At 37.9% G+C, this 17,578-nt stretch overlaps 1 protein-coding gene across 17 annotated transcripts in view; it reads right to left on the minus strand.

Moving 5' to 3' along the window:
- The window catches only part of WDPCP (WD repeat containing planar cell polarity effector), a 429,099-nt gene that overhangs the window by 191,455 nt on the left and 220,066 nt on the right, over positions 1–17,578 (minus strand). The window contains exon 13 of one of the 17 annotated variants that reach the window (XM_072768578.1): positions 15,490–15,711. The exons of the other annotated variants lie outside the window; for them this stretch is intronic. Within the exon in view, the coding sequence (XP_072624679.1) occupies positions 15,708–15,711 (4 nt within the window). The 3' untranslated portion in view covers positions 15,490–15,707. Of the gene's footprint in view, positions 1–15,489; positions 15,712–17,578 lie in introns of those variants that run through there. 17 annotated transcript variants of the gene reach the window in all.

Consider the following 17,578-nt stretch of genomic DNA (forward strand, 5'->3'; position numbering starts at 1 on the left):
TTTTCTTTTTATTTTTCTGGTCTCTGAACTCTTCAGAATTGTCAAGACTGTATTTTACTTAGGTCATGATTGATATTTTTGACTCTCCTCATGCATACAGCCATTCTGCACTGGACAAAATGACTAGAAGGAAGAATTCACCACAAAAGGAAGAACCAGAAGTAATACTCCCTGCTACGGACCTACTAGATGTGGATTTAAACACCATGTCAGAGATACAATTCAGAAATACAATTAATACTGGTGGCTCTGGAAAAAAAGCATAAAGGACTCGAGAGATTCTCTTGCTGAAGAACTGAGATCTAATCAGGCCAAAATTAAAAATACTTTAGGAGATGTCATCTAAACTGGATACTCTATCTGCTAGGGTTAATGAAGTGGGATAGTGAGTGACATAGAAGACAAATTGATGGAAAGGAAGGAAGAGAGGAAAAAAGAGAAAAAAAATTAACAGAGGAAGAAAGTAATATTCATCATATTGGGATTCCAAAAGAGGTAGACAGGACACAAAGTATATTTGAACAAATTATAGCTGGGAACTTCCCTAATCTGGGGAAGGAAACAGGTATTCAGATCTAAGAGATAGAGAGGACCCCCTCCTAAAATCAACAAAAACCAATCAATACACCAACATATAATAGTGAAGTTTGCAAATTTCAAAGATAAAGAGAAAATTTTAAAGGTATTCTTCTCAAGTGCACATGGAACTTTCTCCAGAATAGACCACAGACTAGGTCATAAATCAGCTCTTAATCGATACTAAAAGAATGGGATTATCCCCTGCATATATTCAGACCACAATACTTTGAAACTAGAACTCAATCACAAGAAGAAATTTGGAAGAAACTCAAACACATGAAGGTTAAAGAGCATCCTACTAAAAGATGAATGGGTCAACCAGGAAATTAGAGAAGAATCAAAAAGATTCATGGAAATTAATGAAAATGCAAGTACAACTGTTCAAAATCTGGGATCCCTGGGTGGCGCAGCGGTTTAGCACCTGCCTTTGGCCCAGGGCACGATCCTGGAGACCCGGGATCGAGTCCCACGTCAGGCTCTCGGTGCATGGAGCTTGCTTCTCCCTCTGCCTGTGTCTCTGCCTCTCTCTCTCTCTCTCTCTCTCTGTGTGTGTGTGTGTGTGTGTGACTGTCATAAATAAATAAAAATTAAAAATAAAATAAAAATAAAATTAAAATAAAACAAAATCTTTGGGATACAGCAAAAGCAGTCCCCAAGAGGGAAATATATCACAATACAAGCCCCCTCAAAGCACTGGAAAAAACTCAAATACACAAGCTAACCTCGCACCTAAAGGAACTGGACAAAGAACAGCAAATAAAACCTAAGCCAAGCAGAATAAGAGAGTTAATAAAGATTAAAGCAAAACTCAATGAAATAGAGACCAGAAAAACTGTAGAACAGATAAACAAAACCAAGAGCTGGTTCTTTGCAAGAATTAATAAGATAGATAAACCCCTAGCCAGTCTTATTAAAAACAAAAGAGAAAAGACTCAAATTAATAAAATCATGAATGAAAGAGGAGAGATCACAACCAATATCAAGGAAATAAAACGATTTTAAAAATGTATTATGAGCAACTATATGCCAACAAATTAGGCAATCTAGAAGAAATGGAAGCATTTCCGGAAACCCACAAAGTACCAAAACTGAAACAAGAAGAAACAGAAACCTAAACAGGCCAATAACTAGTAAGGGAATGGAAGCAGTCATCAAAAACCCCCCAAGATACAAAAGTCCTGGGCCAGATGGCTTCCCAGAGGAATTTTACCAAACATTTAAAGAAGAAATAATACCTATTCTACTAAAGCTGTTTCAAAGGATAGAAATGGAGCAAATACTTACAAACTTGTTCTATGAGGCCAGCATCACATTAATTCCAAAACCAGACAAAGACCCCAGCAAAAAGGAGGATTACAGACCAATATCCCTGATGAATATTGATGCAAAAATTCCTCCCATAGGATCCAACAGTACATTAAGAGGATTTTTCACCACAACCAAGTGGGAGTGATCCTGGGATGTAAAGTTGGTTCAACATTCGTAAAACATCAATCCCATTTACAATTGCACCCAAAACCCAAAACCATAAGGTACCTAGGAATAAACCTAACCAAAGAGGTAAAGGATCTATACCCTAAAAACTACAGAACACTTCTGAAAGAAATTCAGGAAGACACAAAGAGATGGAAAAATATTCCATGCTCATGGATTGGAAGAATTAATATTGTGAAAATATCTGTGCTACACAAGGCAATTTACAGGTTCAATGCAATCCATATCAAAATACCATGGACTTTCTTCACAGAGTTGGAACAAATAATCTTAACATCCTTTCTTCATAAAAACCCTCAACAAAGTAGGGATAGAGGGAACATACACTTCAACATCATAAAGGCCATAGAGGAAAAGTCCCACAGCGAGTATCATTCTCAAGGAGGTTAAACAGAGAGCTTTTCCCCTATGGTCAGGAACATAATAGGGATATGCATTCTCACCACTGTTGTTCAACATAGTACTAGAAGTCCTAGCCTCAGTGATTGCAGTGACAACAAAAAGAAATAAAAGGCATTCAAATTGGCAAAGAAGTCAAACCCTCCCTCTTCACAGATGACATGATACTGTATATAGAAAACTCAGAAGACTCTATTCCAATATTGCTAGAACTCATACAGCAATTCAGCAGTGTGGCAGGATACAAAATCCATGCACAGAAATCAGTGACATTTTTATACATTAACAATGAGACGGAAGAAAGAGAAATTAGGAATCAATCCCATTTACAATTGTAAATTGTAAAAATCATGAGATACCTAGGAATACTCCTAACCAAAGAGGTAAAAGATCCGTCTGAAAACATAGGACATTGATGAAAGAATTTGAGGAAGACATAAAGAGATGGAAAAATATTCCATGCTCATGAAATGGAAGAATAAATATTGTGAAAATGTCTATGTTACCCAGGGCAATTTACAAGTACAATGCAAGCTCTATCAAAATACCATGGGCTTTCTTTATAGAGCTGGAACAAATAATCTTAAGATTTGTGTGGAGCCAGAAAAGATCTCAAATAGCCAGAGGAATGTTGAAAAAGAAAAGCAAAGCTGGAGGCATCACAATGCCTGACATCAATCTATATTACAAAGCTGTGATCATCAAGACAGTATGGTACTGGCACAAAAACAGACACAGAGATCAATAAAACAAAATATAGAACCCAGAAATGGACTCTGAACTCTATGGTAAACTCATCTTCAACAAAGCAGGAAAGAATATCCAATGGAAAAAGGACAACCTCTTCAATAAATGGTGTTGGGAAAATCAAATAGTCATAAGCAGAAAAATAAAACTGGACCATTCTCTTACACCACACACAAAGGTAAACTCAAAATGCTTGAAAGATCTAAATGTGAGACAAGAATCCATTAAATACTAGAGGAGAACACAGGCAAAAACATTTTTGAACTTGGCCACAGTAACTTCTTACTAGACCCATCTATGAAGGCAAGGGAAACAAAAGCAAAAATGAATTGTTGGGACTTTATCAAGATAAAAAGCTTCTGCACAGTGAAGGAAACAGTCAACAAAACTAAAAGATAACCTACAGAATGGGAGAAGAGATTTGCAAATGACGTATCAGATAAAGGGCTAGTATCCAAGATTGAAAAAGAACTTATCAAACTCAACACCTAAGAAACAAAAAATCCAGTCATGAAATGGGCAGAAGACATGAACAGACATTTCTCCAAAGAAGATGTACACAACGACAACAAGCACATGAAAAAATGCTCCGCTTGCCATCAGGGAAATACAAATCAAAACCACAATGAGATACCACCTTATACCAATAAGAATGTCTAAAATTAACAAGACAGGAAACAACGAAGGTTGTAGAGGATGTGGAGAAAGGGCAATCCTCTTACACTGTTGGTGGGAATGCAAGCTAGTACAGGTGGAAAGTTGGAAAACTGTGAAGTTCTTCAAGAAGTTAAAAGTAGAGCTACCCTATAACCCAGCAATTGCACTACTGGGTATTTACCCCAAAGCTACAGATGTAGTGAAACGCTGGGACATCTGCACCCCAATGTTCATAGCAACAATGTCCACAACAGCTAACTGTGTTAGAAGCCACGATATCCTTCAACAAATGAATGGATAAAGACGGTGTGGTCTATATATAGAATGGAACATTACTCAGCCATTAGAAAGGACAAATAGCCATCATTTGTTTCCAAGTGGATGGAACTGGAGGGTATTATACTGAGTGAAATAAGTCAATTGAAGAAGGACAATCATCATATTGTTTCACTCATATGAGGAATAAGAAATAGTGAAAGGGACCATAAGGGAAAAGAGAGGAACTGAGTGGGGAAAAATTAGATGGAGACAAACCATAAGAGACTTCTAACTCTCTCCCTCTGCCTGTGTCTCTGCCTCTCTCTCTCTCTCTCTCTCTCTGTGACTATCATAAATAAATAAAAAATTTAAAAAAAAAAAGGGATCCCTGGGTGGCGTAACGGTTTAGCGCCTGCCTTTGGCCCAGGGCGCGATCCTGGAGACCCGGGATCGAATCCCACGTCGGGCTCCCGGTGCATGGAGCCTGCTTCTCCCTCTGCCTGTGTCTCTGCCTCTCTCTCTCTCTCTCTCTCTCTCTCTCTGTGACTATCATAAATAAATAAAAAATTAAAAAAAAAAGAGACTTCTAACTCTGGAGAACAAAGCATTGTGGAAAGGGAGCTGGATCGAGGGATGGGATAGTTGGGTGACAGCACTGAGGAGGGCACTTGATGGACTGAGCACTGGGTGTTACATTGTATGCTGGCATATTTAATTTAAATTTAAAATTTTTAAAAAATTTAAAAATGGAAAAATAATAAAGATCCCTGGACAGAGAGCAAATACTAGGGGGGGCAGGGCCCGGGAGAGGCAAAATTATTCTAAGGGCCATCACATTCAAGAGACCGAGCCTTGAACAAGTCTCAAGGTAAAGGTGCTAAAGTGAAGACTTCTGATTAAGCCAGAGGCTAAAATGTTCCCAGGATATAGGGTGCCTAATTTTGGCATAAAGAATTAAAAAAAAAAATCGCATCTGGATTAAAGCATTTTTTAAAGTAGGCTCTACAACCCCAAAACCTAGAGTCACGTGCTCCACCACCTGAGCGAGCCAGGCAGGTGCCCCTGGATTAAAGCATTTTTGATAAGAAAGCCCCAGGATTACCATCAATTAAGGTAAAACAAATAGGAGTTCACAATCAAAAATCACCAAATGCAAGGGCACCTGGGTGGCCCGGGAACTTAGGTGACTGACATGATTTCAGTTTGGGTCTTGATCTCAGGGTTGAGTTCAAGCCCTGTCTCAGGATCCCTGCCCAGCAGGGAGTCTGCTTGGGATTCTCTTTTCTCTTGTGTGCTTTCTCCAAAATAAATAAATAAGTCTTTTTTTAAAAAAAATCACCAAATACCACAAGCTATGATGATGGAAAATAATTTCACAGATTGTTTTTTCTTTTGGTATCTTATAGTTCCTTTATGCTTTCCTTTTTAAAATTTTTTATTTAAATTCAATTTGGTTAACATATACTGTACTGTTAGTTTCAGAGGCAGAATTCAGTGATTCATCAGTTGCATACAACACCTAGTGCTCATTACATCATGTGCTCTCTTTAATGCCCATCACCCAGTTACCCCATCCCCCACACACCTCCAGCGACCCTCAGTTTGTTCCCGATAGTTGAGAGTCTCTATGGTTTGCCTCCTTCTCCATTTTCCTCTTATTTTTCCTTCCCCTCCCCTATGTTCATGTTTTGTTTCTTAAATTCCACATATGAGTGAAATCATATGGTATTTGTCTTTCTCTGACTTATTTCGCTTAGCATAATACACTCTAGTTCCATCACGTCGTTGCAAATGGCAAGATTTCATTCTTTTTGATGGCTGAGTAACATCTCATTTATATATATATACACCACATCTTTATCCATTCATCTCTCAATGGACATCTGGGCTCTTTCCATATTTTGGCTCTTGTGAACATCAACATGGGGTGCAGGTGCCCCTTTGAATCACTATGTTTGTATCCTTTGGATAAATATGTAGTACTGCAATTGCTGGGTCAGATGGTAGTTCTATTTTTAACTTTTTGAGGAACCTCCATACTGTTTTTCAAAGTGGCTGCACCAGCTTGCATTCCCATCAGCAGTGTGAGAGGGTTCCCCTTTCTCCGCATCCTTGCCAACATCTGCTGTTTCCTGAGTTGTTAATTTTAGCCATTCTGACGGTATAAGATGGTATCTCATTGTGGTTTTGATTTATATTTCCTTGATGCTGAGTGATGTCGAGCATTTTTTAATATGTCTGTTGGCCATCTGTATGTCTTCTTTGGGGAAATGTCTGTTTATATCTTCTGCCCATTTCATGACTGGATTTTTTGCTTTTTGGGTGTTGAGTTTGATAAGCTCTTTATGGATTTTGGAGACTAGCTTTTTATCTGATAAGACATTTGCAAATATCTTTTCCCATTTCGAAGGTTGCCTTTTAGTTTTGTTGACTATTTCCTTTCCTGTGCAAAAGCTTTTTATCTTGATGAAATCCCAAGATTTCATGTTTGCTTTTGTTTCTTTTGTGCTTTCTTCACTCGGTTTCATTTTTTTTTTCTTTGCTCTCCTTCATCTGGGTAATTTCAAGAGTTGTCTTCCACCTCTGATTCTTGCTTTCACTCAATCCTGTCTGCTATTAATGCTATTACATTTTTTCATTTCATCCATTGTATTCTGTACCTCCAGAGTCTTTTTGGTTCTCCTTCTTCTTCTTTTAATGATTTCTATCTTTGTAAAGTTCTCATTTTGTTTGTACATGGTTTTCCCTATCTTGTTGTCTTTGTTTTTCTGTAGTTCATCGAGCTTCCTTAAAAAAACAACAACTATTTTTAATTCTTCATTGAGCAAATCAGACCTTCATTTCTTTGGGGGATATTTACTAGAAAATTGTGTTCCTCTGGTGGTATCATGTCTCCTTGATTTCTCATGATCCTTGAAGTCTGTATTGCTACTTTCCCATTTTAAGAAGTAGTCACCTTGTCCAGCCTTACCAACTAATGTAGGGAATGAAATACCTTCTATTAGCTTTGTGGGGATTCTGAGTCTTTCTCAGAACTTTTCCATGTATACACCTGCTCCACACTTCTCTTCCCCCTTTGGGAGGAATTCTTAAGATTGTATGCCTTCTCTCTGTTCTGTAACTCTAGGCCAGATGCTGAGAGCCTCCTGTTTGCTTTCCTTAGGGCAGTCCTTGATGCTCAAGTTTGTGTGGTTTCTCTTAATCCTACAGAGTCAGGCCAGCTTTCTGTGTGTGATTAGTAGCCATTTGCAAAGTTTCCTCTTGTCACCCTGGACATGTGCATAGGGAGCTGGCCATGTGTTGGGGGCACATATGGAACATTGGGGGTACTTGATGCCAGTTTTGGGGATCCATAGGAAAGGTGTCCTCATGAGTTTGTGGGCAGCCTTCCTGGTAACAGTCTGCCATTCAGTTAGTAGGATCTGTGTCCCTTTGATGACCTCTGAGAGCTGTGATTGCTATTGTTCCTGCTGCTCCCCACCACTTAGTTACACAGCACACTTTAGTATCCTAAATGGGTGAGAAAGAAGTGAGTCTCTGGCAGCAACCTGCACAGCTTGGGAAACCAAGCACTTACATGCTCTCACTTTGAGCCGCTGGAGAAATTGTGGGCTGAGGAGGTCTCTCTTGGCATTGAGCTGTGCCAGCTTTGGGGAAGGGATGACACACGTTACATGAAACCACTCTTCTTACCCTTATTCAATGCATCCAACCTGAAGATTTTTTTTTCCTCTTTGCTCCAGTGGTGTGTTAGAACTTTTCCACTGGACTCCCAGACTTCCGCAAAGGCATTCTTATTCATGGGTGATTATCTAAATTGGTGTCGCTTGGGGGTAAGATGATAAAAAAAAAAACTTATTCTGTCATTTTGATGTCATTCTCATTCTAGAAGTTGTATAATTTCACCTTTTACATTTAGGGCTGTGATCCATTTCAGGTAATATTTGTGTTGGCATGAGGTAGAGGACAAGACTAACTTTTCCCCCATATGGATGTATATAGTTTATGTGGCATTTTTGGAAAAGACCATCTAGTATATATTGAATTACCTTATTGATTTAGTAAAAAAAACAAAAACAAAAAACAGTTGTAGTAAGTTTTGAAATCAGGAAATATGTGTCCTCTTTCTTCTTTTTTAAGATTGTTTGGGCTATATGGGGCCCTTTGCAATTTCATGTAATTTGTAAACTCGCCTTTTCTATTTCTTTAAAAAAAAAAAAGGCCATTGGAATTTTGGTTGGAGTTGCATTGAATCTGTAGACTGCTTTGGATAGTACTGCCATCTTAACAAGAATAAGTTCTAAGTTTTCAGTGTATAAGACTTGGCCAGGTGTAGAATTCTTTTATATATAATTCACATATAAAATATATATAATATGTTATATAATTCTTTTCAACATATATATTGAAGTATTAACATAAAATGTTATATTAGTTTTGGGTTTATAATATAATGATTCTACAACTCCATACATTATTCAGTGCTCATGATGAAAAATGTACTCTTATCTCTCTTTTTATGTCTTTCACCCATCACCCCCCACCTGCCTTCCCTCTGGCAACCATCAGTATGCTCTCTATTTTTCACCTTTTTCTTTGTTCATTTGTCTTATTTCTTAAATTCCATATATGAGTGAAATTATATAGCATTTGTCATTCTCCGACTGACTTATTTCACTTAGCATTATACCCTCTAGGTATGTGTATCTGTCATCACAAATGTCAAGATCACATTCTTTTTTATGGCTAACAGTCCATGGCATATATAATATACATATCACATATTCTTCTTTCATTCATCAATGGGCATCCAAATCTTGACTATTGTAAGTAATACTGCAGTTAACATAGGGGTGCCTGTATCTTTTTTAATTAGTGTTTTCACTTCCTTTGGGTAAATACCCAGTAGTGGAATTACCTGAATCATTGACATTTCTATTTTTAATTTTTTAAGGAATCTCCATACTGTTTTCCATAGTGGCTGCACCAGTTTGCACTGCCACATAACACATAGGGTTCCTTTATCTCTACATTCTCATCAACATTTGTTATTCCTTGTCTTTTTGGTACTAGCTATTCTGACAGGTGTAAGGCAATACCTCACTGTAGTCTTGATTTTGCAATTCCCTGATGATTAGTTGATGCTGATATATTTTCATGTGTCTGTTAGCCAGCTGTATGCCCTTTTCGGGAAAATGTCGATTCAAGTCCTTTGCTCATTTTAATCAGGTTATTTGTTTTTTTTTTGTTGTTGTTGTTGTTTGTTTTTTGTTTTTTTGTTTGTTTGTTTTTGGTGTTATGTAAGTTCTTTATATGTTTTGTATATTACCCTCTTATCAGATACATCATTTGCAAATATTTTCCCTCTTCACTAGGTTGCCCTTTTGTTCTGTTGGTGTTCTCCTTTGCTGTGCAAATACTTTTTATTTTGGTGGAGTCCCAATAGTTTAACTTTTCTTTTGTTTCCCTTGCCTGAGGTGACATATGTACAATATTGTTTCTACAGCCTATGTGGAAGAATTTTACTGTCTATGTTTACTTCTAGGAATTTTATGGTTTTTAGGTCTTACGTTTAGGTCTTTAATCTACTTTATTTTTGTGTATGGTGTAAGAAAGTGGTCCAGTTCATTCTGTTGCATGTAGCTTTCCAGTTTTCCCAGAACCATCTGTTGAAAAGACTATCTTTTCCCCATTGTCTCCTTTGTTGTAGATTAATTGATCATATAAGTGTAGGTTTACTTCTAGGCTGTTCTGTTCCATGGATCTATGTCCCTACTTTTGTGATACTCTTGATTATCTCAGCTTTGTAGTATACCTAGAAATCTGGAATTGTGATACCTCCAGCTCTGTTCTTTATCAAAATTGCTCTAAGGATCTTTTGTGGTTCCATACAAATATAAGGATTATTTGTTCCCGTTCTATAAACAGTGCCATTGGAAGTTTGAGAAGGATTGTATTGAATGTGTAGGTTGTTTTGGTAGTATGGACATTTTAACAATATTGGTTCTTCTACTCCATAAGCATAAAATGCCTTTCCATTTGTGCCATCTTCAATTTCTTAGTTTTCAGAATACAGGTCTTTCACCTCCTTGGTTAAGTTTATTCCTTGGTACAAATGCAAATGGCATTATTTTCTTAATTTCTCTGTTACTTTATTATTAGTGTATAGAAATGCAACAGATTTTGTATCCTGAAAGTTTACTGAATTTATTTATCAGTTCTAGTAGTTATTTGGTGGTCTTTAGGATGTTCTATAGATAGTATCATGTTGTCTGCAAATAGTGGAAGATTTACTTCTTCCTTACTCATTTGGATGACTTTTATTTCATTTTCTTGTCTGCGGCTGCAGCTAGGACTTCCAGTACTATGCTGAATAAAAGTGGTGAGAGAGGTCATCCTTGTCTTGTTCCTGATTTTAGAGAAACATATATGAAAAATCCACAGCTAACATCCTGAGTTGAGACCTTTAACCTCTAAGATCAAGTGTAGAATTCTTGGTTTATGGTTTTTTCCTTTGTACATATTAAATGTCATCCCACCACTTTCTGACCTCCATGGTTTCTAATGAGAAATAAGCTGTTAATCTTACTGAGGACCCTGTCTACAAGGTAAGTTGCTTTCTGCTTTCCACTTTCAAGATTCCCTTTTGGCTTTTGAATTTTGATTCTAATGTGTTTTGATGTGGACCTTGTTGAATTGCTTCTATTTGAATTTCATCATGTTTCTTAGATATGTAGATTCATGCTGCTAGTCAAAAATTTCTTTTAAGACTCCCATAATGCATATGCTTGATGGCACCTCACACGTTGCTCAGGTTCTATTCATTTTTCTTCATCCTTTTTTTCTATCTGTTCCTCTAACTTGATAATTGTCCTATTTTAACATTCACTGATTCTTTCTTCTGCCTGTTCAAATGTGTTGAGCCAATCTAGTAAGTGTTTCATTTCAACGATTATACCTTACAGCTCAAAATTTTCTATTTGATTTCTCTTTATAATTTTGGTCTCTTTATTGTATTCTCTGTCTGGTAATACATCATCCTTCTGGTTCATTGTCAATGGTTTCCTTTAGCTCTTTGAGCTCATTTAAACTCCTAGTTGGTATAAAGTATTTGTCTAATAAGCCCAATGCCTGGGCTTCTCCTGTGATGCTCTCGACTTTTTTTTTCCTGTGAATGAACCATACTTGCCTGCTTCTTTGTATGCCTTTCAATTTCTTTTTTTTTTTGAAATTAGACATTTTGAGTATCATAATGTGATAACTCTGGAAATCAGATTCTTCCCCTCTCCAAGTTTTGCTGTGCTATTGAGGGCACTTATCCATTTGTTTACTCACATTCTCAAACTGTTTTTGCAAGGCCTATATTCTTTGTCATGTGTGATCACTGACATCTCTGACAGATGACCTGATAGATCTTTAAAAAAAAAAAAAATCCTGAAGCAACAAACAACTCTCCCAGTCTTTGTAGAGCAGCTTGCAGTTAGGATACTCCTTCATTGCTTAGCCAAATTACCTACATACAATTCTGTCTAGCCTTCCCTGCTTGCTTATGCAGAGCCCAAGGTCTTCCAGAGGTTTATGACTGGAGTTCTCTCAGGTATTTCTGAGCATGCATCCAGTTTTAGGCATATGTGTTGTACCTGTGATTCCCTGGTATATGTGGTAGCCCTTCAAGGACCTTGTTCTCCAAATATTTTCTCCTCTGTCTTCTCTTTCCCAGGCCTATTGGTCCAACTGCTGCTTTCCTCATTCTCCACCTCTTGCCTGAGACAGCTATGCATATTATATGTCTTTAAAAATGCCTTTGACATATGTGAATGCTTTTGCCAGAGATGCTGTTCCAGCCTGATGGAGGCAAAACAAAATGAAGCCTCTGCAAGGGTCAATCTGGAAACCTCAAGACTGGTCAAAATACAAAATGCACAGCCAGTTTTTTTTTTAGAACAAGGTCCATCATGGTCCTCTGGCACTAGCTAGGTAACACCAGGAATGCTAACCACTGTCCTCATGGCCACTATCATACTGGGGAATGGGGGATGGTAGACAGGTAAACAAAAATACAGTAATGTTTTCTTACCAATATTTAATATCCTCTGTCTTTATTACACACTCTCCTGATTGTTATGTTTTTAAATTAGATTCTAGAGTTAAAGTTAATTCTGTCAGTTTTGTTTGCTTAATGATTGCTTCAGTGGAAGGACTGATTCTTGGAGCTCCCTACTCTGCTGTTTTCATGTCATCTCTCCCACTTCTATTTATAGACCTCAATGTGGCATTCATGAGAATATATCTCTCAGATCTCCTACTGCAGGGAGTATAACTGACTGACAGCCCCAGCTGCTGCATTTTGAAATGTATCATTGTGTTTTCCTGTTAAGGCTACACTTTCCACAAGCTGCTCCTGGGCAGTGACTGCGGGTAGTTGAGATACCAAGGCAGTCCTGTTCCTGGGTGACATGGGATTCTTCAGATGGGCAACATTAGCTTCACGACTTCTGACAGCCTTAGAACTCTCTTTACAACTGCTCTGTGGTATGGCAGAGGCTGTGGATGGGCAATACTTACTAAGTAGACAATGGAATATGCTGATTACTACTAAGTTGTATTTATGCCGTAAGGAAGCATTATGAGAGACTGAGTGCTCTTGTCATTTCTTTCCTTTTTCTGAGTGTTATTTTCAAACAGTTAATAGCCAGGGAACCACTTTGGTAGATTACAGAGATCCTTATCATCTGCATTTGAAAAGCAGACACAGTTGACAGGTGGGAGACCTAACAGAGTCACAGGGTTCTAGAGATATTTGGATGTATCACCAAGACAAATTCACTTTGCTAGTCAATATCCTGTTTAAAAACACTTGGGATCCTGATTTCTGGGTAGGCTTTGAGGGTGTTGACAGTGCAGAACCCTTGAATCTGAGCTAGCACTTCTACTGTGGTAGACGATCCTGTGAAGACCTCTCCCCACAACCCAATAAATGTTCCCTCCCCTCAGAAAATGCCCCTTCTCCTCTCCTGGTTGCCAGCTGATAACTGGGTTTAAATTTCAGCACAATCCAGCTGGAAACATGATAGATATGATAAACCAGGGGACCGCACACTTAAAGAGTTCCAAGATTTAGCCAGCATGTGCCAGTAAGAAAATAGGGCTTGGAATGGAAGATAGGATAAATAAGAATTCATTAATGTGGGCATACTCTTTCAGGATATGGAATTTAACATCCTCATCAAGGACTCCAGGGGGCTGGGATAAATTGCTATTGGAATGGCTCATAAAAGCCTGGGGGGAAAAACCCACAATGGCCAATACTCAATGAAGTGGAAATGCCTGGCAATGGCATATCATACAAAAGGAAAGAAAGCGGATAGTGGATGAGGGAAAGGATGAATGCTATTTGCAGCCATGAGATGAAATGCAGTGACAATAGACAGAGTTTTATCTTACTAACTTCCCTTTTTGTCTTCAGTTTCCATGGAGTAGCTGCTCTCTGAACCTATGTGGAAAAAAAGATCTGTACAGTGGTATGCATAAGAATGCATCTCTGAGATCTCTGACTTCAGGGAACAAAATAGATCAATAGCTTCAGCTCTTGTGATCTAAAATTCATCACTACTCCTAAACTGAAGCTACATTCCCTCAAGCTGTACCCAAACAATGAATGATGAAGCAGGGATTCTCAGGCAGGTCCATTCCTGGGAGACATGGACCTGTCTTGTCATTGCCTTTGCCCAGCCTTGAGAAGTCTTGTTCTATGCAAGCACAGTTTAGGGAACTCCTAAACTGACCCTTATGCAGATTTCTGGAGCTCCTTCTCTGCACAGCATCTACCTCTCCAGCACACAAACCCACAAATTCCAGTTGTCTCATATTCCCTGAACTCCGACCAATGCAACAAACAGCCGTGTTCTGCTTGGGTTCCCCCTCCTTGCTCTCTAGTTAGATAGTGCTCCTCCCCTCCCCTCCCGCACCATTGGAAAACTGGGAGATTATAAAATTGGTCTCATTTGTTTTTCACTCTCAGGGATCAGAGTCCTGCACTGTCAATCACTTAATCTCTAAAAACAAATTTTAATACATTTTTTTCCAGTTTAATAGATGTCTCTGGTGATAGATCTGTTACCAGTTAATTATCACACCTGACAGAAGTCTCAGCAATAATATCTTCAATAAATGTTATAACCCCATCAACACCCACGGTAACAACGGTAGCAAAGTACCATTTATTGAGATCTTCTCTATACTAGTTACTATTCTAAGTACTTTCTATGTATTAACTCATGTAATGTTCACAACCCTATCAGATTGGTACTATTATTATCTTCCATTTAACAATGAGAAAATTCAAGCACAGAGAGGTTAAGTAAAAGTTGCCATACACAATATAATCAGTTAAATTTTTAGAATTTGAGATAATGAATAATTCTTTAGTGTTAAGTATATCCCATATAATATTTGGGACTTACTTATACTGAACAGTTCTGAAATTCACATTTCACTGGGCATTCTTTATTTTTATTTCCTAAATAAATCTGGCACTTTAAACTTACTCAAGGTCCTATTGCTACCTGTATAGCAGTCTGGCTCCAAAACTTGCACCCTCTACCAGAGCACTGCTCTAATAGCACTAGAAAAAAAAAAAAAAAAAAAAAAAAAGGAACTATGTGCTGCAGGCTTGTAGGTCCTTCTTCTTTAGATCAGGTTTCTGATTCTTGGGTTCCTGAATTCCAGATTAGAAATGCCATCTTGTGTTTATTAAAAAGGAATGACCAAATGGCTTCCAGGTTTGGCTCTACAAAGAAATGAGCCAGCCCCCTCGTTGGCTTCTACAGCCTGTTAGGAGCCCAGAATTCTATCATTTTGAACTCTACAAGCTTTCAAATTCGTATCATTCAAAAGTTATCATCAGCTACATTGTCACCTATAAGTATATTTACTTTTATAGGGTGTTTATTTATTTATTTTTTTTTTTTAAAGATTTTATTTATTTATTCATGATAGTCACAGAGAGAGAGAGAGAGGCAGAGACACAGGCAGAGGGAGAAGCAGGCTCCATGCACCGGAGCCCGATGTGGGATTCGATCCCGGGTCTCCAGGATCGCGCCCTGGGCCAAAGGCAGGCGCCAAACCGCTGCGCCACCCAGGGATCCCTATAGGGTGTTTATAAAATATCTCTAATGCACAAGATCCTGTGCCAGAAGTCAAAAGGTTAGAAAAACGATGTTAGTTCTTGACTTCAAGCAACTCACAGTATAGTAGAAGGAGCCATAAACACAGTAAAAGTAGCTATCACACTTATTAAGTACTTAATACATGCTAGTAACTTTTTTTAAAGATTTTATTTATTTATTCATGATAGATGCAGAGAAAGAGAAAGAGAGGCAGAGACACAGGCAGAGGGAGAAGCAGGCTCCATGCTGGGAGCCCGATGTGCGACTTGATCCCGGGTCTCCAGCATCATGCCCTGGGCCAAAGGCAGGCGCTGAAACACTGAGCCACTCAGGGATCCCCCGATGCTAGTAACTTCTAATTTATTATTTATAATTTTGAAATGATGTCTGAGGTTTATAAATTCCTCATCTGTAAAATGGAAATAAGAGCTTATGAATCTAGTAAATAATGAAGCTGGATTTCAAACTTAGTTCTATTTGACTCTAGTGCTTGGGCTTTTCAAAAATTACTGAGAACAACTTCCACAACTGACTAAAACCTCAGTCTGCAAGTGCTACACTAGAACTGTAAATTAAGACTTAAGGGAGCATTCCTAACAAGTGCATCCTCTTCAATACTTAGTAGAGGGGCTGTTCATAACTACTGTTTCACCTAAAAGAGCTGGAGAAAAAACAGCAAATAGATCCTACACCCAGCAGAAGAAGAGATTTAATAAAGATTCGAGCAGAACTCAATGAAATGGAGACCCGAATCAACAAAACCAGGAGTTGGTTCTTTGAAAGAATTAATAAGATAGATAAACCATTAGTCAACCTTATTAAAAAGAAGAGAGAAAAGACTCAAATTAATAAACTGTTCAGTCAGGATTTCTTAGAACAAATATGTCAACATATTCTGGTCCTAAGGACATCAAGACCTTCCATGATAGCTGAGTTCATGAAATACCAGTTAAATAGTGGTCCTATAAAACAAGCTGAGAGAGGGAGATATGTTTCTTAGAATCATTTCATAGAAACTTCAACTGAGTTTGCCTCCAGTTTCTCCTGCTGAACCAATAGGTCTGTATGCCTGTATGTTGAGCATAGTAATAAAAATTTGTGATTAATAAATCTGTCAAAAATTTATATGCACTGGCTGTTTATGTTAACTTTTGTCTGTAAAGTGGGACAGAAGTAACAATCTAGCTCAAAGTTCCTGATTTATTCTAGAACCATGAGTTTGTTAGAAGTGTCTTGTGCTTTACTAAAATTATAACTGATGGTTTTTGTGTTGGGTGTAAGTTTCAAAGGTAAAACTAGATCTCAGTTTAAGTGTATTTATTTGTTAGATCATAATGTATTAAAATTTTCCTATAATAATTTTGTTAACCTGAAAGCCACCTAAAATTTCCATCTTGTATTGTGTCAAATTAACAAGTATTTTCTACCCCATCTCTCTATATATAATTTGCAAAGATAAATTATTTCTGATTAATTTACTATTACAGTACAAAATAAGCCATGCAATGAAAGCAAATTATGAAAGTTTTATTAATATTTTTATTAATCAATCAATACTGACTGATAATTAGATTAGAAGCCTCTGGAAAGAAAACTAAGTTGGTGTCTTTCCTTTTATCCTCTACATAAAAGGTACATAAACCTACACTAAATGACACATTTGAAGCCATTTGCCTTAGGAAGTCTTATTTTTATCATTTGTAGGAAAAAAGTACATTTGGCAAGAGGGAGACTCATAAAAACTGTGACCAACTAGACCACCTGTGTGCCCTGTGGTAGCTCATTCACAGCAGCATGGCATTCTCCTCTGCTTGCATGAGTTGTAGGCTTTCTCAGATCACACTCAGAATAGGCTAGATCCCAGCCACGCTCTTCCAAAAGGCTGGAATGGGGGAATTTGTGGAATAAAGGATTCCCTCCCCTTAACCTGTGGGCTTCTCTTATACACAGACTATCTTTCTAACAGCTGTCTCTGAGTTATCCCACCCCCCACTTTGCACCACGCCCCAGCCATCAGTTCCAGGTGCAGGTTAAGACTTATAATGTGAGTAATTTACTGCTACCCTTCAGCACCAACTGGGATTTATCCCTGGGATACAAGGTTGGTTCAACACTCGTAAAACAATCAACATAACTGATCACATCAACAAGAGAAAAAACAAGAACCATATGATCCACTCAATAGACGCAGAGAAAGCATTTGACAAAATACAGCATCCATTCCTGATTAAAACTCTTCAGAGTGTAGGGACAGAGGGAACATTCCTCAGCATCTT

Source organism: Canis lupus, chromosome 11 (genome assembly GCF_048164855.1).
Source record: "Canis lupus baileyi chromosome 11, mCanLup2.hap1, whole genome shotgun sequence".
Lineage (NCBI taxonomy): Eukaryota > Metazoa > Chordata > Mammalia > Carnivora > Canidae > Canis > Canis lupus.